Consider the following 22,588-nt stretch of genomic DNA (forward strand, 5'->3'; position numbering starts at 1 on the left):
CTGGGCCAGTGTAAGATGTTGCAGCTTGGGAGGTCAAATGTAAGGGGAAAGTATACAGTTATTAGCAAGACCCTTCAGCAACATTGATGTACAGAGGGATCTTGGGGTCTGTCCATAGCTCTCTGAAAATATCAACACAAGTAGATAGAGTGGTCAAGACGTATTCTTGCCTTCATCGATCAGGGCATTGATTAAAGGAATCGGAGTCATGTTGCAGCTGTATAAAACTTTGGTTGGACTGCATTTGCATTATTTTGTACAGTTTTGTTTGCCCTATTATGGGGACTATATAGAGGCTTTGGAGAAAATACAGAAGAGATCTCGGAATGTTGGATGAGAAGGCATTGGCTGTAAGGAAAGGTTGAACAAATTCAATTGTTTTCTCTGGAGTGTCAAAGGGTGAGGGAAGGCCTAATAAAGGGTTGTACAATTATGAGAGTCGATAGAGTATACAGTCAGAACCATATTCCCTGGGTGGATACGTCATACACCAGACGCCATAGCCCTAGACTGGTCGATGTACTATGTTCATCACATAGCCATGAGTGTTTTCTTGAATATTATATTTACTATTAGCCACATGTAACTAATTAATAATCCAGATGTGAATTGCTTCTTTGATAAGAAATTTTAATTAGAATATATATTTGACACACAGGCTGAACAATCGTATGCACATGATGAATGTTTGTGTACTGTAACCGTTGTACATTTGTTAATGAAATATACAAAAAGCAACGTATGAAATTGCTTTTTAATTGCTGTATGTATTATTTGTTCATTAATCACTCGAGTACTGCTGATGTCATGTGCTGTAACAGCACGTGATGTGAGGGACAAAGGCTGGAATTGAGCAGTATGAACACAACAGAACGAATAATGAAATAAAACATGGTTAATTCCAAGATCTACTGATGGGGGAAGACTTTATGGTGATCAGCTTGACCCTTCAACCTTCATTCTAGCACAAGAAAATGACCATAACATTTGGCTCCAACATGCCCAATGCCATGTGATTGTTATTATGGAGTCATACAGCACAGAAACAGATCCTTCAGGCCAACTCATCCTTGCAACCAAGATCCCCCATCTCAGTTAGTCCCATTTGACCTTTCTCCCTTTGAACATCTCCTATTTGTGTAGGTGTCCAAATGTCTTTTAAATGTTGTTATTGTAGCAAAGTTCTGGGTTTTGTTCAAAGAAACAGTCCACAATAAAATAAAGTATTTTATTTCGTCCTCATATCAGGTGTTGGCTAGGTCCAAGTTAGAAAACTGTGATCTTTCCATGTTGAGATTTTGGAAAGTGCAAATAGAATAATGCGCACTTATTTGTCAAATTAAAACTCCCATGGATGGGGATTTCTGTGAGCCTATGCTTTGAGAAAGCAAGCACTCAGCAAATTGTTTGAATTTTATAAAGTAAGGAAAACACTAGTTTCTGAAAATGTGGAACAATTATCTTAACTGGATGGGTTAGGGTGGACTGGAGACATACCTCAAGTTTACACAAGAGCAGAGCTAAATTGTGTTCACAGAAGATAGTGGACTTTAATATAAGTTGTGGGGTTCCTGCGATAGGGAGATGATCAAAAGATTGGACAAAGGCTTTGAATTGAAAGAGGTTGAGGAGTGAGAAGTTTAGAGAGGGGTTCCAAACTTTGAGTCTCTGCACTGCACAGTAAAAGTTTGACCGGCGCAGTGTGAGGCCAGAATTCAACTGAGGGCTGGGCTTGAGACTGGGCTGCTAGAAGAAGTTTCTTTATGCATGTGGTGGATGTCTTATCTTGTAAATCAGGCACGTTGAAATCTCTTGAACTATTCCTGATCAAATGATGGGATTGGCGATTAATTTTCTGCTTTTTATCTTCTGTACCTAGTTTTCATTTTCTTCGTCTCAGCAGGATGAGGAATGCCTGTTTGCATGTCATCAATGGACCAATGAATTTTTCCTTCTCTGTCTTTCTTGTACAGTGCCCTCCATAATGTTTGGGAGAAAGACCCATCATTTATTTATTTGCCTCTGTACTCCACAATTTGTGATTTGTAGTAGAAAAAAATCACATGTGGTTAAAGTGCACATTGTCAGATTTTAATAAAGGCCATTTTTATACATTTTGGCTTCACCATGTAGAAATTACAGCAGTGTTTATACATCGTCTCCCCATTTCAGGGCACCATAATGTTTGGGACACAGCAATGTCATGTCAACGAAAGTAGTCATGTTTAGTATTTTGTTGCATATCCTTTGCATGCAATGACTGCTTGAAGTCTGCAATTCATGAACATCACCAGTTGCTGGGTGTCTTCTCTGGTGATGTTACTGCCTGTATTGCAGCCATCTTTAGCTTTTGCTTGTTTTGGGGGCTAGTCCCCTTCAGGTTTCCCTTCAACATATAAAAGGCATGCTCAATTGAGTTCAGATCAGGTGATTGACTTGGCCACTCAAGAATTGACCATTTTTTAGCTTTGAAAAACCTTTGTTGCTTTAGCAGTATGTTTGGGATCATTGTCTTGCTGTAGAATGAACTGCCGGCCAATGAGTTTTGAGGCATTTGTTTGAACTTGAGCAGATAGGATATGTCTCTATACTTCAGAATTCATTATGCTACTACCATCAGCAGTTGCATGATCAATGAACAATTTTCAGTACCTTCAGCAGCCACACATGCCCAGGCCATAACACCCCCATCACCGTGTTTCACAGATGAGGTGGTATACTTTGGATCTTGGGCAGTTCCTTCTCTCCTCCATACTTTGCTCGTGCCATCATTCTGATATGGCAATCTTCGTCTCATCTGTCCACAAGACCTGTTTCCAGAACTTTGGTTGCACTTTTAAGTACTTCTTGGCAAACCGTAACCTGGCCATCCTATTTTTGCGGCTAACCAATGATTTGCATCTTGCAGTGTAGCCTCTGTATTCCTGTTCATGAAGTCTTCTGCGGACTGTGGTCATTGACAAATCCATACCTGACTCCCGAATAGTGTTTCTGATCTGTCGGACAGGTGTTTGGGGATTTTTCTTTATTATAGAGAGAATTGTTCTGTCATTAGCTGTGGAGGTCTTCCTTGGCCTGCCAGTCCCTTTGCGATTAGTAAGCTCACCAGTGCTCTCTTTCGTCTTAATGATGTTTCAAACAGTTGATTTTGGTAAGCCGAAGGTTTGGCTGATGTCTCGAACAGTTTTATTCTTGTTTCTCAGTCTCGTAATGGCTTCTTTGACTTTCATTCGCACAACTTTGGTCCTCATGTTGATTAACAGCAATAAAAGTTTCCAAAGGTGATGGAAAGACTGGAGGAAAGATGAGGTGCTGAGAGCTCTCTTATACCTGCATGAAGGAGGCAATTAAACACACCTGAGCAATTACAAACACCTGAGAAGCCATGTGTCTCAAACATTATGGTGCCCTGAAAATGGGGGGACAGCTGTAATTTCTACATGGTGAAAACAAAATGTATAAAAAATACCCTTTAATAAAATCTGACTCTGCATTTTAACCACGTGTGATTTTTTCTATTACAAATCTCAAATTGTGGAGTACAGAGGCAAACCAATAAATGATGGGTCTTTGTCCCAAACATTATGGAGGGCACTCAATGTTCCAGGCTTTGGTTAAAAAGAAAGAAGAGCTTCACAATACAATAGTAGATCTTGCATGAAGCACATAATCATTAGTTTTTTTTAATTTACATTGCATATACGTTGCTCTCAATGAAGTTAGAGGATGTGATTAAATAGAGTTAGTGACTCATACGAAAGAAGCAAGGCAGAATCCTACCCATTGTAACACCAACCACTGACGTGGCTTCCGGCAAGTAGGACTTCTCTCTTCCCATCCCATTCAATTCTCAGGTCAAATTAAGTGCAAAATAATTTAATAATATCTGAATTATTTTTTTTTAATAGAAAATTGCAATTTCATCACGTTTTTAACCACTGAACACATGAAAACATTTTGTGATCAGTTAAATTCTTTGCATATAACCATTATTGTAATGATGGAGTCATAGCAGTCAACCTTCACTCAAAAATGTCTCATGCGTAGCAATGATGAAAGGATGTTTTTGTTCTTTTGGTTGGAGTATAAATAGTACACCTAAATATACAATGGGCTCATAATATATATTTTGGGGGTATATTTTATGCACATTTAAAAGTATAATATAGTGCCATAAAGTATGCTCATGTAATTATAGAACATCTGATTTCCTGAGAATTAAATACAACATTGCTTCAATGCCATTCATCTTTTCAGTCAGAAAACACCAATCCTATTTCTTTCGCCTCCCCCCCCCCCCCATGTCTGAATCTCCAGTCAAAAACCATTTGTAGAAGATGTGTTCTAGACCATATGCAGTTCACTGCAGCCGATATGACTGACATTAAATAAATGAACCAGGCATGAAAAAAATTGTATGTGAAATATGTATATTTTTAACACTAATTTTGTTATGTTTCTGTGTTTCAGTTACTGATCCCTTTGTCTCAGCATTTGGAAATGATTCATTTGGAAGTGGGTTTGCAAATTTTAATACATTATCGCAGGTAATTATGCATGTATGTTGAATTGGAACACGTTGGTACTTATTAATCCTTCGTTTTAAGATTCAGAAAATGAGATAGATGGCACAGTAGCACAGCAGTAGAGTTGCCGCCTTATAGCACTGGTGACCCAGGTTCAATCCTGACCACAGGTACTCTCTGTACGGAGTTTGTACGTTCTCCCTGCGGGTTTTCTCCATGTGCTCTGGTTTTCTCCCACATTCCAAAGAAGTGCAGATTTGTAGGTTAATTGGTTTCTGTAAGTTGTCCCTAGTGTGTAGGATAGAACAAGTGTACGGGTGATTGCTGGTCAGTTTGGATTTGGTGGGTCGAAGGGCCTGTTTCCACACTTATCTCAAAAGAAAATGTAATGTTGGACAAGTTCCTTTGCTGAGAACAGTAAAATCCTTTCGAAACATATTTGAATTATTTTTCAATTAAAAATTATACTACAGGTGGCATATCTAATTTAAGAACTATTCAATATTGAAATAGTTTATATTTAGAATAAAGCCTCAAAAATTGAAAAAATTCTGACAACTGAAAGACTCCGAGGTCTTTTTTTGCTACCTACATGCTAGCCAGTGACAAAACAGGCTAATATCTGTGAAACGATAATCATCAACATCGTGGGGATTAATGAAATGGCCACATTAATGCGATGGCCGCCAGCCTGGGCAGTTTCTGGATATCCTATGTCTGGTCATTCACCTTGTGATTTCTCAATGCTTTATCAAATGCTGAAGCAGTTCTGTTATCAATGCGTGCAACTTCTTTATAGAATTGTAGGTGTATCATCACCACACACAGTGTCACAGTGAAAGAACTAGGTATAGGCAATGAGGCCAATAACCAGGGATTTTTTTTTTTTAACTAGTCAGGAGAAGGAAAATGACACAGACAATCCAAATGTTAGCCTCAGTAACTAAGCTTCAAAGCTTCTCCATAGAATGCAAAGCCATGAAAAGCATTATCCTTTCTCAGAAGATTATACAAGCAGAGAATAAATTAAATAGGATAAAGCAAATGAAAAGAAATGGTTGTGACACATCCGAGGTCAATAGTTAATAAATTAATGGCAGATAAGTTAAATCACAGAAATAGCATAACATCTATTTTTGTGCTATGAAGATATGTTGTAATGACAGAATTATTTGTTCATTTGTTCACATAGTTACTTGTAATGAACAATTAATTATTCATTACAAGTAACTATGTGCAGAGTTTGTTCAGACATAAGCTTTGTATCACTAATAACTTTTCTTTTTGTTTTCTCTTTTAATATATGCGTTTAGTCCAACCAAGCAGATCCCTTCAGTTCTGCTCCAGGAGCAGAACCTGGCAAAGATGGCTTTGGGAAAAATATATTCACTGATGATGTCATAAAAAATGAAGAGTTGCCTCCAGCATTACCGCCAAAAATTGGTACTCCAACAAGACCCCCACCTCCACCACCTAGTAAGTGAATAAGATGGTTTTTAAACTGGGAAGGTTTTGTTGCCAGAGTTAATTTTACTACTTTAATTATTCACATAAAGTAAATCAAACTTCCTAAGTTCATTATGGAATATTTCCTTTCTTTCATTTATATTGTCATATGTTATCCTCTGTCAGTTTTTAACTTGTTGAAATTTAATCATTTCAACATAAGATATTGAGAGGTTTATGTTTAATATTGTGTTTTTAATTGTAGGTAAAAGACTTTCCCTTGTTAAGTCAGAATCGGACGACTCCTTCAAGTTAAATGATCCTTTCCATCCATTTAACTCAGGGGATTCATTCCATGAAGAGAAACAAGATCCATTTGCTCCTACTTCTCCAAGTAAAGTTATTGGAGACAACCCAAATTTCGCAAACTTCAATACTGTAAGTATGATCCTTTGGTTGAGTTGTTAATTTTCTTTATAGCGCAAAACCGTCTGTATTGTTAATAAATCTTGTTTTTGTTCATATGGCAGCATGGAATTCTTACAATAGTTTGTGATTCTATACTCAAGGAGTGGGACAACCAGAATTCTTATTCACAGTTACCAGAGTACATTAAGATAGTATAAGAAAATAACTGCAGATGCTGGTACAAATCGATTTATTCACAAAATGCTGGAGTAACTCAGCAGGTCAGGCAGCATCTCGGGAGAGAAGGAATGGGTGACGTTTCGGGTCGAGACCCTTCTTCAGACCAGAGTACCAGAGTACATTGTTTAACTTGTCAGTAGAACCGAATATCGGGCAAAATGGAAAGCTGGTTGGGTCAGGCCACACTTAAATCTTTCTTTTGAACACCCCTCCAAAAACATTTTTAATGTGCTGTCCTGGGTGATGAAGGTCTTCCAAGAAACTTTAGAGTAGCAGCCAAAAACATAAACAGGTCATGTATTTTATCATACCACTAACTGCATTATGTAACTTCCAATTAATTTTGCAAACAAAAAAATATAAGTTTGATCTTACAGAGGAAAATTTCCAAAGGAAAATCTTTAATTTGGGAATTTTCCTTTTATCAAGCAAAATACTGATGCCTTTTGAAGAGATGGTCTGTTTTAAACAGGGTAAGGCTTTACTTAGGCTTTGTTCCTTGTTACTTTGCCATATTTAAAATGTATTCAAAGTGATACCATCAGAAACATTTGAATTTGTAGCTTTGAAGTGGCATAAACTCCATTATAGACAATAGGTGCAGGAGTAGGCCATTCAGCCCCTCGAGCCAGCGCCACCATTCAATGTGATCATGGCTGATCATTCTCAATCAGTACCCCATTCCTGTCATTCTCCCCATACCCCCTGACTCCGCTATCCTTAAGAGCACTAGCTAGCTCTCTCTTGAATGCATTCAGAGAATTGGTCTCCACTGCCTTCTGAGGCAGTGAATTCCACAGATTTACAACTCTCTGACTGAAAACGTTTTTCCTCATCTCTGTTCTAAATGTCCTACCATTCTTAAACTGTGGCCCCTGGTTCTGGATTCCCCCAACATTGGGAATATGTTTCCTGCCTCTAACGTGTCCAACCCCTTAATCATCTTATATGTTTCGATAAGATCCCCTCTCATCCTTTTAAATTCAAGTGTATACAAGCCTAGCCGCTCCAGTCTTTCAACATATGACAGTCCCGCCATTCCGGGAATTAACCTAGTAAACCTACGCTGCACGACCTCAAAAGCAAGAATATCCTTCATCAAATTTGGAGACCAAAACTGCACAAAGTACTCCAGGTGCGGTCTCACTAGGGCCCTATACAACTGCAGAAGGACCTCTTTGCTCCTATACTCAACTCCTCTTGTTAAGAAGGCCAACATTCCACTGGCTTTCTTCACTGCCTGCTGTACCTGCATGCTTCCTTTCAGTGACTGATGCACGAGGACACCCAGATCTCGTTGTACATCCCCTTTTCCTAACTTGACACCATTCAGATGATAACCTGCCTTCTTATTCTTACCACCAAAGTGGATAACTGCCATGCATCTGCCCACTCACACAACCTGTCCAAGTCACCCTGCAACCTCATAGCATCTTCCTCACAGCTCACACTACCACCCAGCTTTGTATCATCTGCAAATTTGCTAATGGTACTTTTAATCCCTTCATCCAAGTCATTTATGTATATTGTAAATAGCTGCAGTCCCAGCACCGAGCATTGCGGTACCCCACTAGTCACTGCCTGCCATTCTGAAAGGGACCCATTTATCCCCACTCTTTGCTTTCTGTCTGTCAACCAATTTTCTATCCATGTCAGTACCCTACCCCCAATACCGTGTGCTCTAATTTTGCCCACTAATCTCCTATGTGGGACCTTGTCGAAGGCTTTCTGAAAGTCGAGGTACACCACATCAACCGGCTCTCCCCTGTCAATTTTCCTAGTTACATCCTCAAAAAATTCCCGAAGATTAGCCAAGCATGATTTCCCCTTCGTAAATCCATGCTGACTCGGAACAATCTTGTTACTGCTATCCAAATGCTCCGCAATTTCGTCTTTTATAAATGACCAGCATCTTCCCCACCACTGATGTCAGACTAACTAGTCTATAATTTCCCGTTTTCTCTCTTCCCTCCTTTCTTAAAAAGTGGGATAACATTATGTCCTATGTAGGGTCCTATGTCCTATAACCCTATGTCGAGGCTAATGTTTGGGGGCCTGTAGATAACTCCTATTAGGGTCTTTTTACCCCTACAATTCTTCATTTCTATCCATACTGATTCTACCCTCCAATCCACAGGAACTGATCCTGAATCTATAGAACATTGGAAAATGATCGCCAATGCGTCCACAATTTCTAGAGCCACCTCCTTAAGTACCCTGGGATGCAGACCATCAGGCCCTGGGGATTTATCAGCCTTCAGTCCCATCAGTCTACCCAACACCATTTCCTGCCTAATGTGAATCTCCTTCAGTTCCTCCGTCACCCTAGGATCTCTGGCCACTAGAACATCTGGGAGATTGTTTGTATCTTCCTTAGTGAAGACATATCCAAAGTACCGGTTCAACTCGTCTGCCATTTCCTTGTTCCCCATAATAAATTCCCCTGCTTCTGACTTCAAGGGACCCACATTTGCTTTGACTATTTTTTTCCTCTTCACATACCTAAAAAAGCTTTTACTATCCTCCTTTATATTCTTGGCTAGCTTACCCTCGTTACTAATCTTTTCTCCCCGTATTGCCTTTTTAGTTATCTTCTGTTGCTCTTTAAAAGACTCCCAATCCTCTATGATATACTTCTCTTTTATTTTTATGCTGTCCTCGACTTCCCTTGTCAGCCACAGGTGCCTCTTACTCCCCTTAGAATCTTTCCTCCTCTGGGATAAATTGATCCTGCAACTTCTGCATTGTTCCCAGGAATACCTGCCATTGCTGTTCCATCGCCTTCCCTGCTAGGGCCTCCTTCCAGTCAAATCTGGCCTGCTCGTGCCTCTGTAATCCCCTTTGCTATACTGTAATACTGACACTTCCGATTTTCCTTTCTACCTCTCAATTTATAGAGTAAAACTTATCATATTGTGATCACTGCATCCTAATAATGGCTCTTTTACCTCGAGTCCCCTTATCAGATCAGGTTCATTACACAACACTAAATCCAGAATTGCCTTCTCCCTGGTAGGCTCCAGTACAAGCTGTTCTAAGAATCCATCCCGGAGGCACTCCACAAACTCTCTTTCCTGGGGTCCATTACCAACCTGATTTTCCCAGTCTACCTGCATGTTGAAATCTCCCATAACAACCATAGCATTACATTTGCGACATGCCAATTTTAGCTCTTGATTCAACTTGCACCCTATGTCGAGGGTATGGCGAGTCTGGAGGCTCGTTCTTTGTTGAAGTTTATTGCGACAGCAATATTCGATCACCAAGTTTACTTAACGAGATTACAGACAACCATTAATTCTAACTGTTCACTTCGAAGAAGTCTCCCAACTAACGTTTTTGGGCGCCAAAACCACACGTGACGACGCTGTCCAATCAGCGGTCTCACTCCCTGGACCAATCCCTATGGTCGCACCCACACGTGACCTTGCTGGCCAATCTGAGGGTTCGACACCCAGGACCAATCTCTATGGTCGCTAAATGGCCCCCCCCAGAACCCGAGGTACGGAACCTAGCAGGGAGCCGGATTTCGCGACCAGAACGAGTAAGGAGAGGGGCAGCCGGAACCACAGGAGCGGGGGGTCCTGGACCGGGTGGAACTGCAGGAGCGGAGTCACCAATATGGCGAGTCTGGAGGCTCGTTCTTTGTTGAAGAAGTTTATTGCGACAGCAATATTCGATCACCAAGTTTACTTAACGAGATTACAGACAACCATTAATTCTAACTGTTCACTTCGAAGAAGTCTCCCAACTAACGTTTTTGGGCGCCAAAACCACACGTGACGACGCTGTCCAATCAGCGGTCTCACTCCCTGGACCAATCCCTACGGTCGCACCCACACGTGACCTTGCTGGCCAATCTGAGGGTTCGACGCCCAGGACCAATCTCTATGGTCGCTACAAGGGTACTGTTTGGGGGCCTGTAGATAACTCCCAATAGGGTCTTTTTACCCTTACAATTCCTCATTTCTATCCATACTGATTCTACATTTCCTGATTCTATGTCACCCCTTGCAAGGGAATGAATATCATTTCTTACCGACAGAGCGACCCCACCCCCTCTGCCCACCTGTCTGTCTTTTCTATATGTTGTGTACCCCTGAATATTCAGTTCCAAGCCCTGGTCCTCTTGTAGCCATGTCTCTGTAATTCCCACAACATCATACTTGCCAATGTCTAACTGAGCCTCAAGTTCATCCACTTTATTTTTCATACTTCGCGCATTTAAATACAACACTTTAACTTCGGTATTCACCCCCCCTCTCACACCGGTCACAATTGGCCCTGACCTTACTCTCTTATCCCATCTTCCCATCTAAAACTTCCCTTCCCATTTATTCAAGAGTCCTTTGCAATTTCTCCTGTATTCGCTTCCCCTTTAACTCCATCTTCATATTCCCAATTTGTCAACCCCTCCCCCCCACTACTTAGTTTAAAGCCACACATGTAGCACTAGCAGACCTGCCTGCCAGAATGTTGGTCCCCTGCTGTTAAGGTGCAACCCGTTCCTTTTGTACAGGCCGCCCCTACCCCAGAAGAGATCCCAGTGGTCTAGAAATCTAAATCCCTGCTCCCTGCACCAGCCCCTCAGCCATACATTCATATCCCCGATCTTTCCGTTCCTGCCCTCACCAGCACGAGGTACAGGTAACAGTTTAGAGATAACCACCCTCGACGTCCTACTTCTCAGTCTTCTTCCTAACTCTCTAAACTCACGTTGCAGTATCTACTTCCTCTTCTTCCCGACGTCGTTCGTGCCCACGTGCACAACTACTTCCGGTTGATCGCCTTCCCTCGCTAGGAGGCAACAGACCATCCTCAAGTCCCGCCTTCCGCCACAGAATCTACTATCCGTACCTCGGACAATGGAGTCACCCACTACTATGGCTCTTCCTGACTTCGGTCTCCCCGGTCGAGTCTCCTTGCCTGAATTAGACCGCCAACCTGTCCGCCGCTCGGATTGGAAGCGTCTTCTGCCCCGACAGTTCCCAAGAGGGTGTACCTGTAGTCCATGTGCACTCCCCTTTGAAACGGTCTCCCACCCTCGCTCGACCTGGACTCTTGGCGTGACAGCCTCACAGTAGGTCCTGTCCAGGAAACTCTCGCATTCCCAGATGGCCCTGAGGTCATCAAGCTGCTTTTCCAACACCACCACACGTTCATTCAGGAGCTGCACCTGGACACAGGTCTGCTGCACTCCTGACCTTTACTGACTGACTGCTAGCATCCTTTTGGCACTTTTTTTAAACGGACTTTACCCTGCAATTTACACTTACTTTCTCTTAATCACTCAATCCTAAGAAGCGATCGGCTAAAGAGAAAGGCGATGAGCTTTTATACATTGGTCTCAAGATGGTCTCAAGATGCAGAGTGTATTTGTTGCTAATAATTGATATCTATATATATGTAAAAATAAACTGAATTGATTTTCAGAATGTGATGACAACGATATATTATTAACATATTGGCACTGCTCCCACTGCAAGTGCAAAATACATTGACAATGTGTTTTCTATCTGCACTCTATAAGAACAGTTTGTAGTTTCCTGTTCAGCTCTCTTTTTAATGTTTCAGTATCCCAGTGAGGAAGACCAGATAGAGTGGGCCAAAAGGGAAAGTGAACGAGCAGAGGAGGAGCGACTAGCCAGATTAAACCAACAAGAACAAGAGGATTTGGAACTGGCTATAGCACTTAGTAAATCTGAAATATCTGAAGCATGATGTGCTCCGTCCCAATTATTGGTTGCCTTGTCTCACCAAACCAATGTTGTTCTTACTAAAGTGTTTTCCATAAAAGCTACCTAAAGTAAATTTGGAAGTACTGGAGACTCTGACTTCTTGACATGAAATTATTTGTTTGTTACTGAAAAGATCAGTGTGGTGAAACTTATTAATTCAGTACCATTAAATAACCTTTATCCTGTATATTAAACAAAAGCAATGTACAAACTAAGTACCGAGGTAAATCTGTATTAAATGCAGCCAATTCAATTCTAATAATACTATTTTGCTTTATTGGGTAACGGAGCCTATCATCTCAGCAGCTTCCTGTTTAAATAATATTGTTCAATAGAATACTTGTCATTGAACAGCTGTATATATTACACCTACTTAGTTACAAAGTAGATTTAAAAATCATAAACTTCGAGTGTAGCACATTAACTGTTTCTGTAACCACCAATTGCTGGCAATATATAACTGTATAGAGCATATGTTTCAGGTTACCCTCTGAAACTGCTGCTGTAAGTTAAATGTGCACTGCTAAACTTTTTACTGGCTTTATTTTTTTAAACTTATCCGTTTATAAATTTTAAGTGACATTCCTTTTATGTTCATGCTGACTGGATGAATAAATAAACAAATTGTAAGCTTATATAAAGATATTTTGTTCAATCCATTGAAATATGGTATGAATGGTATCCATTCAACTGCCTCAAAGATGAAGGTCTTCAAGCACAGTCTAGAAACCAACAGTTTACTGTTTTTTTAATGTCCTTTTCCAAAACTAACTGATCGACAGTGCATCCCATGTGTTAACTTGCATTTTATTTGCATTGAAGATGTCTAACTAGTTTAGTGTGTAGTTTTATTACTAACCAATGTCAATATCAAAAATATAATATACTATGCCAACTTTTGGTTTTTGTACACTCATTCTCGTTACCACCCTATTTCCTTCTTTACACTTTTCTCACTATTCTGAAAGGGTATCCAGTTTAAAAAAAATACATTTTCTCATGCCCAGTTCTTTTTTGCTACCTGTTTACTTTTTTTTGTTGAACTTGAAAATATAATTTCCTATATAAATAGAAATATACCCAATACAACTGAAAGCATTTTTATATTTGTGTTTTCTTGTCTCGTTAAATCTGTGGCCCTCACAATTGTATTTTGACATTTGTGGTTATCCACTTTCCTGAGTGAAGGATCATCTATAGTCATCATCAGATATTTAATGATATCTTTCTTTGAAGTTTATTAATTGACAGTTTCTATATTTCTAATGTACCATTCTAATGTACCATTAATTCTGGTAGTTTTGTTGTGAATATCCCTTGCAAATACTTATTACTATCCATCTTGGTTCAGCTATTCCCTTTTTGGCTGATTTTTCACCCATTGCGTCATACTTCTTATTTCAAATATTTTATTTTATTTGCCAACATCTACTACTCTCGGGTTTTGACTTCTGCTTTTCCCTATTTTATGGATTCATATGTTTTTATAGATATTTTGCTATTGTGATCATTTTTTTAAATTCTTGCACCCCATTGTTTTAATTGCTTTTTCAGATGCTGCTCACTTGCTAAAGGTGGTTGATGCTATATCATGGTGAGCATCTTCCATCTTTATCTATACCCATCAAAGGAACAACTAACTTAAAATAAAAAAAGACTACAGATGCTGGAAGCTGAAAAATAAACAATACGTGAATCACTCGGGAGGTCGGGCAGAATCTGTGGCATTAACCAATTTAATCTCACCAGTGATATTCCCTTTGTTCTACTCAATCTTCCTCCATTACTGCAAAATTGCTTGTTTCACGAATTCCCAGTTCTGACAAGGAGTCTAGCTAGGACCCAATAGGTTTACTTTATTTCTATTTCCATATGCCTGATCGGTGATTTCCTGCAATTTCTGTTTTTACACAAGCTCAAGTCGACTAGACCACTCGACCCAGCAGTTCTATGATTTTTGTTTTACCTCAATGCAATTTTCCTATTCTATTCCTTCATTTCGTTAATACCTAAAACCATAGCAATCTTTATTTTGCTCAGTGACTAAGCTTCTGGAGTCTTAGTGAGATTTACAAATACTCAGAATGGTATGGATGAAGAAATGTTTTGGTTGACCTCCTTATTTGGATAAGCCCGTTTCAAAACATCGCAGCCTTATGAAACAACATCACTGTTCCAACTCCAATCAGAATTTTGTTTGTTCAATAAGATTACTTCTTTTTCTTCTAAACACAAGAAGCATAAGCCAAGTTTGCTCATTGTTTTAATAGGAAACTACTTCCCCCAACATTTGCAATTTCAGGAAGCAGTTTTGCAATCTGCATTTGGTTTTTGTGTTGCAAAAAACTACAATGTGAAGACCAAATTAAGTATACTAATTTAGAAGTGCAAGTGAATCGCTGCTGAAATAATTATTTGTATCTATGGATAGTGAGAGGGGAAGGGGTAAAAAATAACTGATGGAGTATTAGCATTCCATCCAAAAGACCACCCAGAGCATCCAGTTGCATGTCACTTTAATTCTCCATCCCACTCCCACTGTGATTGGTGGCCTTCTGCACTCTTCTAATAAAGTGCAATGTAATCTTGAGGTATAGCATTTCATTTTTCCACTGGGCATTTAACACTCTTAAATTCAATTTTGACCAACCATTTCAGCTAAGTTGATCTCTCAGTTTGTGTTTCTGGGAGATACAATGCAATTACGTAGAATAGTAGACTAAAGGGTTAAATGTAAAGTCACATTGAACAAACTAACTATTTCCTTGAGATTTGTGATTTATCAGATATATAAATGATCAATATTCTGATAAAACATTTTATTTAAGTAGGGCAATGAATATAAACAAGTATCTTTAAATTAGACGACCTTTTGGGAGTGAAATTAGGAAACACTTTAGGTTAAAGGTTCGTGCAAATATGGGCTCAGATTTCTAGAGGAAGGGATGACAGTAACAATTTTCTTATAGGTTTGGTCAAACTATCAACATTGATTTAGCACAATAAGATCGATTGTACGCCCCATTTTTCTTACCAGTATATTGTACCAGCCTGAACCAGCTTACCTTCACCTTTCTAAAAGCGTCACTTTGATATTGGAGTCACTTAATTTTTTTAGTTTTAGAGAGACAGCGTAGAAACGGGCCAATTGATTCCCTGCATCGATCACCCGTTCATACTAGTTCTATGTTATCACATTTTCTTATGCACTCCCTTCACATTGGGTCAATTTTACAGAGGCCAATTAACACACAAACCCACACTTTTTGGGGGTTTGGGAGGAAACTGAAGCTACCCGAGAGAAAATTCACTCATTCACAGGAAGAATATGTAAACTCCACACAAACAGCCCCCGAGGTCAGGATCGAACCCAGAGCTCTGGTGTTGTGAGGCAGCAACTCCACCAGGTGCGCCACCATGTTGCCCTGAGATTGTCTTATTCAGGTCAATTGTTGTGTAATGGTAATGGTAAATGTGTCTGTTGGAATACAAAAAACTTTAAACAGTGTAAGAAGGAACTGCAGATGCTGGTTTAAACTGAAGATAGACACAAAAAGCTGGAGTAACTCAGCGGGACAAGCAGCATCTCCAGAGAGAAGGAATGGGTGACGTTTCGGGTCGAGTCCCTTCTTCACACTATAAACAGTGTTCAATTCAGAGCTGCTATGAATGTGTGCTGGTTTGTTTCAATTATATTTGCATGCAAAAGAGCAAAATGTTTAAAACTACTCTGAAGGAAAAGATACTCAAATCATTCCATTTCCAAAGAGTAATACTGTAAATGTACAGTATTTGAAAAAAAAATCTAAATTGACTCATAATTTTGATGTAATAATATTTCAGCTCTTCTGCAGGGTGAGTGAGGTATGCCTTTTCTTTTACACAGGATAGTGACCAAGGATTGGTCCTGTTATTATTGACAATCATCACCAAAGAGCAACAGTTCCATTCTATTTGATCAAGACCTGCATCTCTGACTCTGATGGCGAACTTTATTATCAATGTCTGTCTTCGAGAGACTTATGAAATATGGCAAGCAGTACATGTTTTCCAGGGTTGCCACAAACTATTATTGGAGTCAACATTGTACAATGGGGACAGGTCGGTAAAGGACTTTGAATTTAAGAGTCGTAGAGTCTTAGTGGGGAAACAGGCCCTTCAGCACAACCTGCCCATGCCGACCATCTACTCTCGTCCCACCTGTCTGTGTTTGGACAATATCCCTCTAAGCCTAACCTATTCATGTACTTGTCCGAATGTTTTTAAAATGTTGTGATAGTACCTGTTTCAACAACCTCCTCCGACAGCTCATTCCATACACCCACCACCCTTTGTAAAAAAAGGTGCCCCTCAGGTTCCTATTAAATCTTTCCCCTTCACTTTAAACCTATGTCCTCTGGTTCTTAATTCCTACCCTGGTTCTTAATTCCTACCCTGGCTCTTGATTCATTTGGGGATGTTAGTGTGGGACCTATCCTCTCATACGATGATAATTCTGAGCTTGGCCTCTAAATGTGTACGTGCAAGTGTCAACTGTGTGCTGCAAATCCACTACTGAGGTCCAAGTAACTTTCATTCTGGAGTGGATGAAGTAGGTTGCACAGCTGCCCACATTATAGTCCATCTGTCAAATTCTTGCCTGTTCAATAAACTTATCCACACCTCTGAAACTTGCTAATCCACCTATCTTTGTATCTTCAACTTATTTGGTTATAATACACTTGTCCCTTTAGTCAAGTCATTAAACAGTTAACACTGATCTTGTGATACCTACAAGTTGAATATTGCCAAACAGAAAATAATTAATTTGTGCTGTTATTAATATAATCCACATTTGCTCCTGAAAATTGATTCAAATATTGTATTGATATTTAACAATGGCTAATTATTAGAGAATATATTCAGCAGGGTAAGCAACATCTGTGAAAAGAGAAACAAAGTTATCTTTTAGTTTAACTACATTTAATTGAGACTTAACCAATGCAGATACAAAACTGGAATATATCTGAAATTATTGAATTTGTGCCGGGAACTGTAATGTCCCAAGTTGGTAAATATGTTTCTTGAGCTTACACTAGACTTCAATGGATCAATGGAAGTGGCCAAAGACAGAGCAATCAAAGTGATTGGCAACTCTAGGACATTCTTTTAAACTGAATGCAGATGCACAGCATTTGGTTCTCCCACATAATGGACACCACAGAGTGTTCATTGAGTTTAGTGTGTTATTTTGGAAAAGGTACAGATGATTGGCTGCGGCATCCAAAGTCCAGAACAAAGTTTACAAGGTTCATTAATTGAGGTATTTTAGGAATTTGTTTGGTCACCCATTGTAGTTACCAAGAGTCAGATTTGTGTTCTCTTCCTCAAAATAGATTTCCATTTAGCTGGTTCATTACATAAATTGAATAAGTGGGAAACAATATAGTCAGCTGGCAAATTAGTCACTAATCAGATTTTAATTTCCTTTGGGTTGCAACAAGCCATGGAGTTCAAAAGGCACAATGGGACAGATTGTGCTGCCAATTCCAAATGTTAGCTGGCACAAAGCCCGAGACTTCCATGTGCTGGTTATCAAATGTTTAAACCCATGATTTACTAATCGATTTTAAACCATGGTTGTCAGGTTGGTTGGTTGCAGGATTTTCCATGAAATCGCTGAGATAGAACAGGATTCAAGGCTTTATTGATTTCAATGCAGATTCTGGGCTGCAGGTTTGTAAACTTGGGCAAGAAGGAGTTCCTTAATTTTTCCCTCAGGAGACAACCTGTCCACTATCGATTACAGACCCACTGACTCCCACAGTCACCTAGACCATACCTCCACCCACCCCATCCCATGTAAAGGGCCTGTCCCACTTAGGCGATCTTTTTGGCGACTGCCGGCGACTGTCAAAGTCATAACAGATCGCCGAACTTTTCTTTTACCCGACGACAATGACCACGACAAGCCGAGTCAGGTCGAGATTACAGTGTCTTCTGAAACATCGCGAAAATTCCCACGCTGTCAATGTTTCTCCGGCGACCTGGTTTTCGCTGAAATCACTGACCAGTCGGTAAGTACTTGAGAGTTTTGAACTATAACACCTTGTATGGGTTACTTAAAAACCAAGCTTCACTGTGACCAAGAATAAACCGGATTTACTTCCAGTTTACTAATAGTTGTATTAAAAATAATAATTTTAAGTGTTTCAGTGGATTTTTGTGAAAAGTGTGTGGGCATTCTTTGAAAATGTAAGGGAGATGCATATCTGGTTTCTGGGTTGAATATCTGGGTTGGGAGCCCACTTTAAATGTAATGGCTGAGGCCAGAAATATCGCAAAAATTCCCACGCTTACCTGACCGTCACACTGTCGCCTCCAATCTACCTGTCAAAAGTCCTGACGGTAAATAAATTGGTTAAACACAAGCATCTTACTTATTTTAATATTACGTGCTTCTAAATGCATCTTAAGAGAACCTATCAAACCTGGGGACAGCATGCGACAGTGACCGCAATAAGCTACGATGCCTGGTGACAAGCCAGCTGTCGTCGAGAGATTTCAAACCATTTGATTTCTCGGCAATGCGCTCCACTATGATCTTTGGAAGACTCCTCACGATCATGCCCGCGACACCCCGGCAAACTGTCGGCGACAGCCTAGTTGCCGGCAGTCGCCTTAAAATCGCCTAAGTGGGACAGGCCCAAGGCTGCCATCCCTTACCCTCAGTTTGGCTCCATTAATCTGGTTGAGATGAGGCTTTTCACTCCAAGACATCTATAATGTCCTCTTTTTCAGGAAATGTAACATTCCCCTTCCCCCAAACTGGTTGCCCAAGCATCTCATCCATATCTCCACTAGGTTCTGTACTTCGGCTCTTGCCTCCCTACAGGAGTAGAATACCCTTAGTTCTTAACTTTCATCCTACCAGCCTCCACATCTAGCACATCACATGTGGCATTCTTTGGCATTTCTGTCAGCTACAACACGATCCCACCACCAGTCACATCTTTGTCCTTCCCATCCCTTTGTTTTCCACAGCGACCACTCTCACCATGACTCCCTGGTTCACTTATCCCTCCACACCTGCACTCTGTCTGCTGCAGCCATCTGGATCCCACACTGACCCGTCTGTCCTCGGTCTGCTCCACTAGGGATCAAGGGCGAGGCCAAATGCAAACTAGGGGAATTCTCATATTCTGCCTGCCTTGCCTGCAACTCAATAGTATGAACATTGATTTCTGCAACTGTTCATTTCCCTCCACATATGTTATTTGAACCACTGGCTTCCTCTAGACGCTCTCCTCTTTTCTTGCTACAGATTCCAGCTTCTGTAATTGTGTGTGTTTGTTTTTTCGAGCTAACTCACTCTCTGAACCATCATAAGGAATAAGAGTTGAATTAGGCCATTCAGCCCATCAAGTCTACTCCACCATTCAATCATGGCTGATCTATACCTCTCTCCATAACTGACACCTGTACTAATCAAGAATCTATCCATGCCTTAAAAATATCCACTGACTTGGCCTCCGCAGCCTTCTGTGGCAAAGAATTCCACAGATTCACCACCGTTTGACTAAAGAAATTTCTCCTCATCTTCCTAAAAGAACGGCCTTTAATTCTGAGGCTATGACCTCCAGTCCTACGCTTTTCCACTAATGGAAACATCCTCTCCACATCCACTCTATCCAGCCGTTCACTATTCTGCATGTTTCAATTAGGTCTGTCCCCCCCTCATTCTTCTAAACTCCAGGGACTACAGGCCCAGTGCCGACAAACGCTCATCATAGATTAACCTACTCATTCCTGGCAGAACCATGATATGGAAAAGCGCTGATAGACAGTTTTATACTGCAGTAGCCACAAACCACTACTAAACATTGCATCATGCCCTTTCCCACCAATTAGTAACTTTTTGATTCTTACTGTACCAGAGTTAAAAGAATACTAAACCAGTAGGTGACATACCCAGAGTTAATCGAAAAGGAGCATTGGCAAAAAGTTGAGATCAGTATGGCTAGTAATGTGGATCGTCCAAGCAAACATTAAAGAATTACTTGAACAATGGTGACAATTTGGTAATTAAGAGCATCTTGAGAGTCACGTGCTAACCAGGATGTAGTTAACTCAGAGAATCAGTACTAGTTAGATTTCCCTGAAGGCAGTTTCAGTGTAAGATTTGTAATGGATTTGCAAGATCAACATGAGTGAGAGCAGGTCACCATCTCTCTAGTTTGCTCTGGACAAGTTTTGTTTTCTCTGGGTCAATTAACAACAAGAGGGGCATATGTGTTAGCTCAGCAAAACAATGTCTTTAAACAAAGAAAAACAACACACCAGAAACTACACATCTTATATAAAACAAAGATGAAGAGAACTCCTTTGGATGGAGTATATGCAAATAGATATTGGGTACATTAAATTGTCCTTTAATTACATCTACATGGTCACTAGGCTGGTTGACAAATGAATTGCCCAATTAAATCCATCAACTAAGTAGCATTGCTTCCAAATGCAATATTGTGCTTAAAGTAACGAAACCAGTTAAACTACTAGCCAGAAGGAATTCAATCCTGCTATGATGCATTCAAAACAATGACACATGCCGACAAGACAACAGATAAGGGTGGAAATTGGATAGCAGTAGCAGGATCGTTCCGAGTCAGCATGGATTTACGAAGGAGAAATCATGCTTGATTAATCTTCTGGAATTTTTTGAGGATGTAACTAGGAAAATTGACGGGAGAGCCGGTGGATGTGGTGTACCTCGACTTTCAGAAAGCCTTCGACAAGGTCCCACATAGGAGATTAGTGTGCAAAATTAGAGTACATGGTATTGGGGCTAGGGTACTGACGTGGTTAGAAAATTGGTTGACAGACAGAAAGCAAAGAGTGGGGATAAATGGGTCCCTTTCAGAATGGCAGGCAGTGACTAGTGGAGTACCACAAGGCTCGGTGCTGAGACCGCAGCTATTTACAATATACATTAATGACTTGGATGAAGGGATTAAAAGTACAATTAGCAAATTTGCAGATGATACAAAGCTGGGTGGCAGTGAGGAAGATGCTATGAGGTTGCAGGATGACTTGGACAGGTTGTGTGAGTGGGCGGATGCATGGCAGATGCAGTTTAATGTGGATAAGCATGGATAAGAATAGGAAGGCAGATTATTATCTGAATGCTGTCAAGTTAGGAAAAGGGGACGTACAACGAGATCTGGGTGTCCTAGTGCATCAGTCACTGAAAGGAAGCATGCAGGTACAGCAGGCAGTGAAGAAAGCCAATGGAATGTTAGCCTTCATAACAAGAGGAGTTGAGTATAGGAGCAAAGAGGTCCTTCTGCAGTTGTACAAGGCCCTAGTGAGACCGCACCTGGAGTACTGTGTGCAGTTTTGGCCTCCAAATTTGAGGAAGGATATTCTTGCTATTGAGGGCGTGCAGCGTAGGTTTACTAGGTTAATTCCCGGAATGGCGGGACTGTCATATGTTGAAAGACTGGAGCGACTAGGCTTGTATACACTGGAATTTAGAAGGATGAGAGGGGATCTTGTCGAAACAAGATTATTAAAGGATTGGACACGTTAGAGGCAGGAAACATGTTCCCAATGTTGGGGGAGTCCAGAACTAGGGGCCATAGTTTAAGAATAAGGGGTAGGCCATTTAGAACGGAGATGATGAAAAACTTTTTCTGTCAGAGAGTTATAAATCTGTGGAATTCTCTGCCTTAGAAGGCAGTGGAGGCCAATTCTCTGAATGCATTCAAGAGAGAGCCAGATAGAGCCAGATAGAGCTTTTAAGGATTGCAGAGTCAAGGGGTTTGGGGAGAAGGCAGGAACGGGGTACTGATTGTGAATGATCAGCCATGATCACATTGAATGGTGGTTTGGCTCAAAGGGCCGAATGGCCTACTCCTGCACCTATTGTCTATTGTCTACCCACAGTTTTGTGGTTTATGATAAAATAACTACCTGTCGTTTTGTATCGTAGGGAAGCAATAAACCTTTAAACGCCCTATAGCACTTCAGCCAAAATGAATTATTTTGGACTTCAAGGGGAAAATAATGTTTTTTGTAACTATATGGAACTTTTTGTAATGCTTAGAGGATCCCCAAAGTGCTTTACAGTCCATGAAGTGTAGTTACAGTAGTATTGTATTGTAGGAAACATGCTAGATAGTCTGTGCACAGCAAGCAGTCACAGGGACAGTGTAAAAACTGCCAGTTAATCTTAAATTCTGCAATCGTAAG

The 22,588-nt window shown here is 40.4% G+C and overlaps 1 protein-coding gene across 3 annotated transcripts in view; it reads left to right on the forward strand.

Moving 5' to 3' along the window:
* The window catches only part of eps15 (epidermal growth factor receptor pathway substrate 15), a 108,296-nt gene extending 95,151 nt beyond the window's left edge, over nucleotides 1–13,145 (forward strand). For 2 of the 3 annotated variants that reach the window (XM_078408547.1, XM_078408549.1), the window contains 4 exons: nucleotides 4,471–4,547; nucleotides 5,840–6,002; nucleotides 6,238–6,410; nucleotides 12,195–13,144. In XM_078408547.1, coding sequence (XP_078264673.1) covers nucleotides 4,471–4,547; nucleotides 5,840–6,002; nucleotides 6,238–6,410; nucleotides 12,195–12,341 — 560 coding nt within the window. In that variant the 3' untranslated portion in view covers nucleotides 12,342–13,144. Of the gene's footprint in view, nucleotides 1–4,470; nucleotides 4,548–5,839; nucleotides 6,003–6,237; nucleotides 6,411–12,194 lie in introns of all 3 variants that reach the window. The other variant, XM_078408548.1, reaches the window with a different exon arrangement.
* Nucleotides 13,146–22,588: the final 9,443 nt, after the last annotated feature.

This window comes from Rhinoraja longicauda, chromosome 11 (assembly GCF_053455715.1).
Source record: "Rhinoraja longicauda isolate Sanriku21f chromosome 11, sRhiLon1.1, whole genome shotgun sequence".
Taxonomy (NCBI): domain Eukaryota; kingdom Metazoa; phylum Chordata; class Chondrichthyes; order Rajiformes; family Arhynchobatidae; genus Rhinoraja; species Rhinoraja longicauda.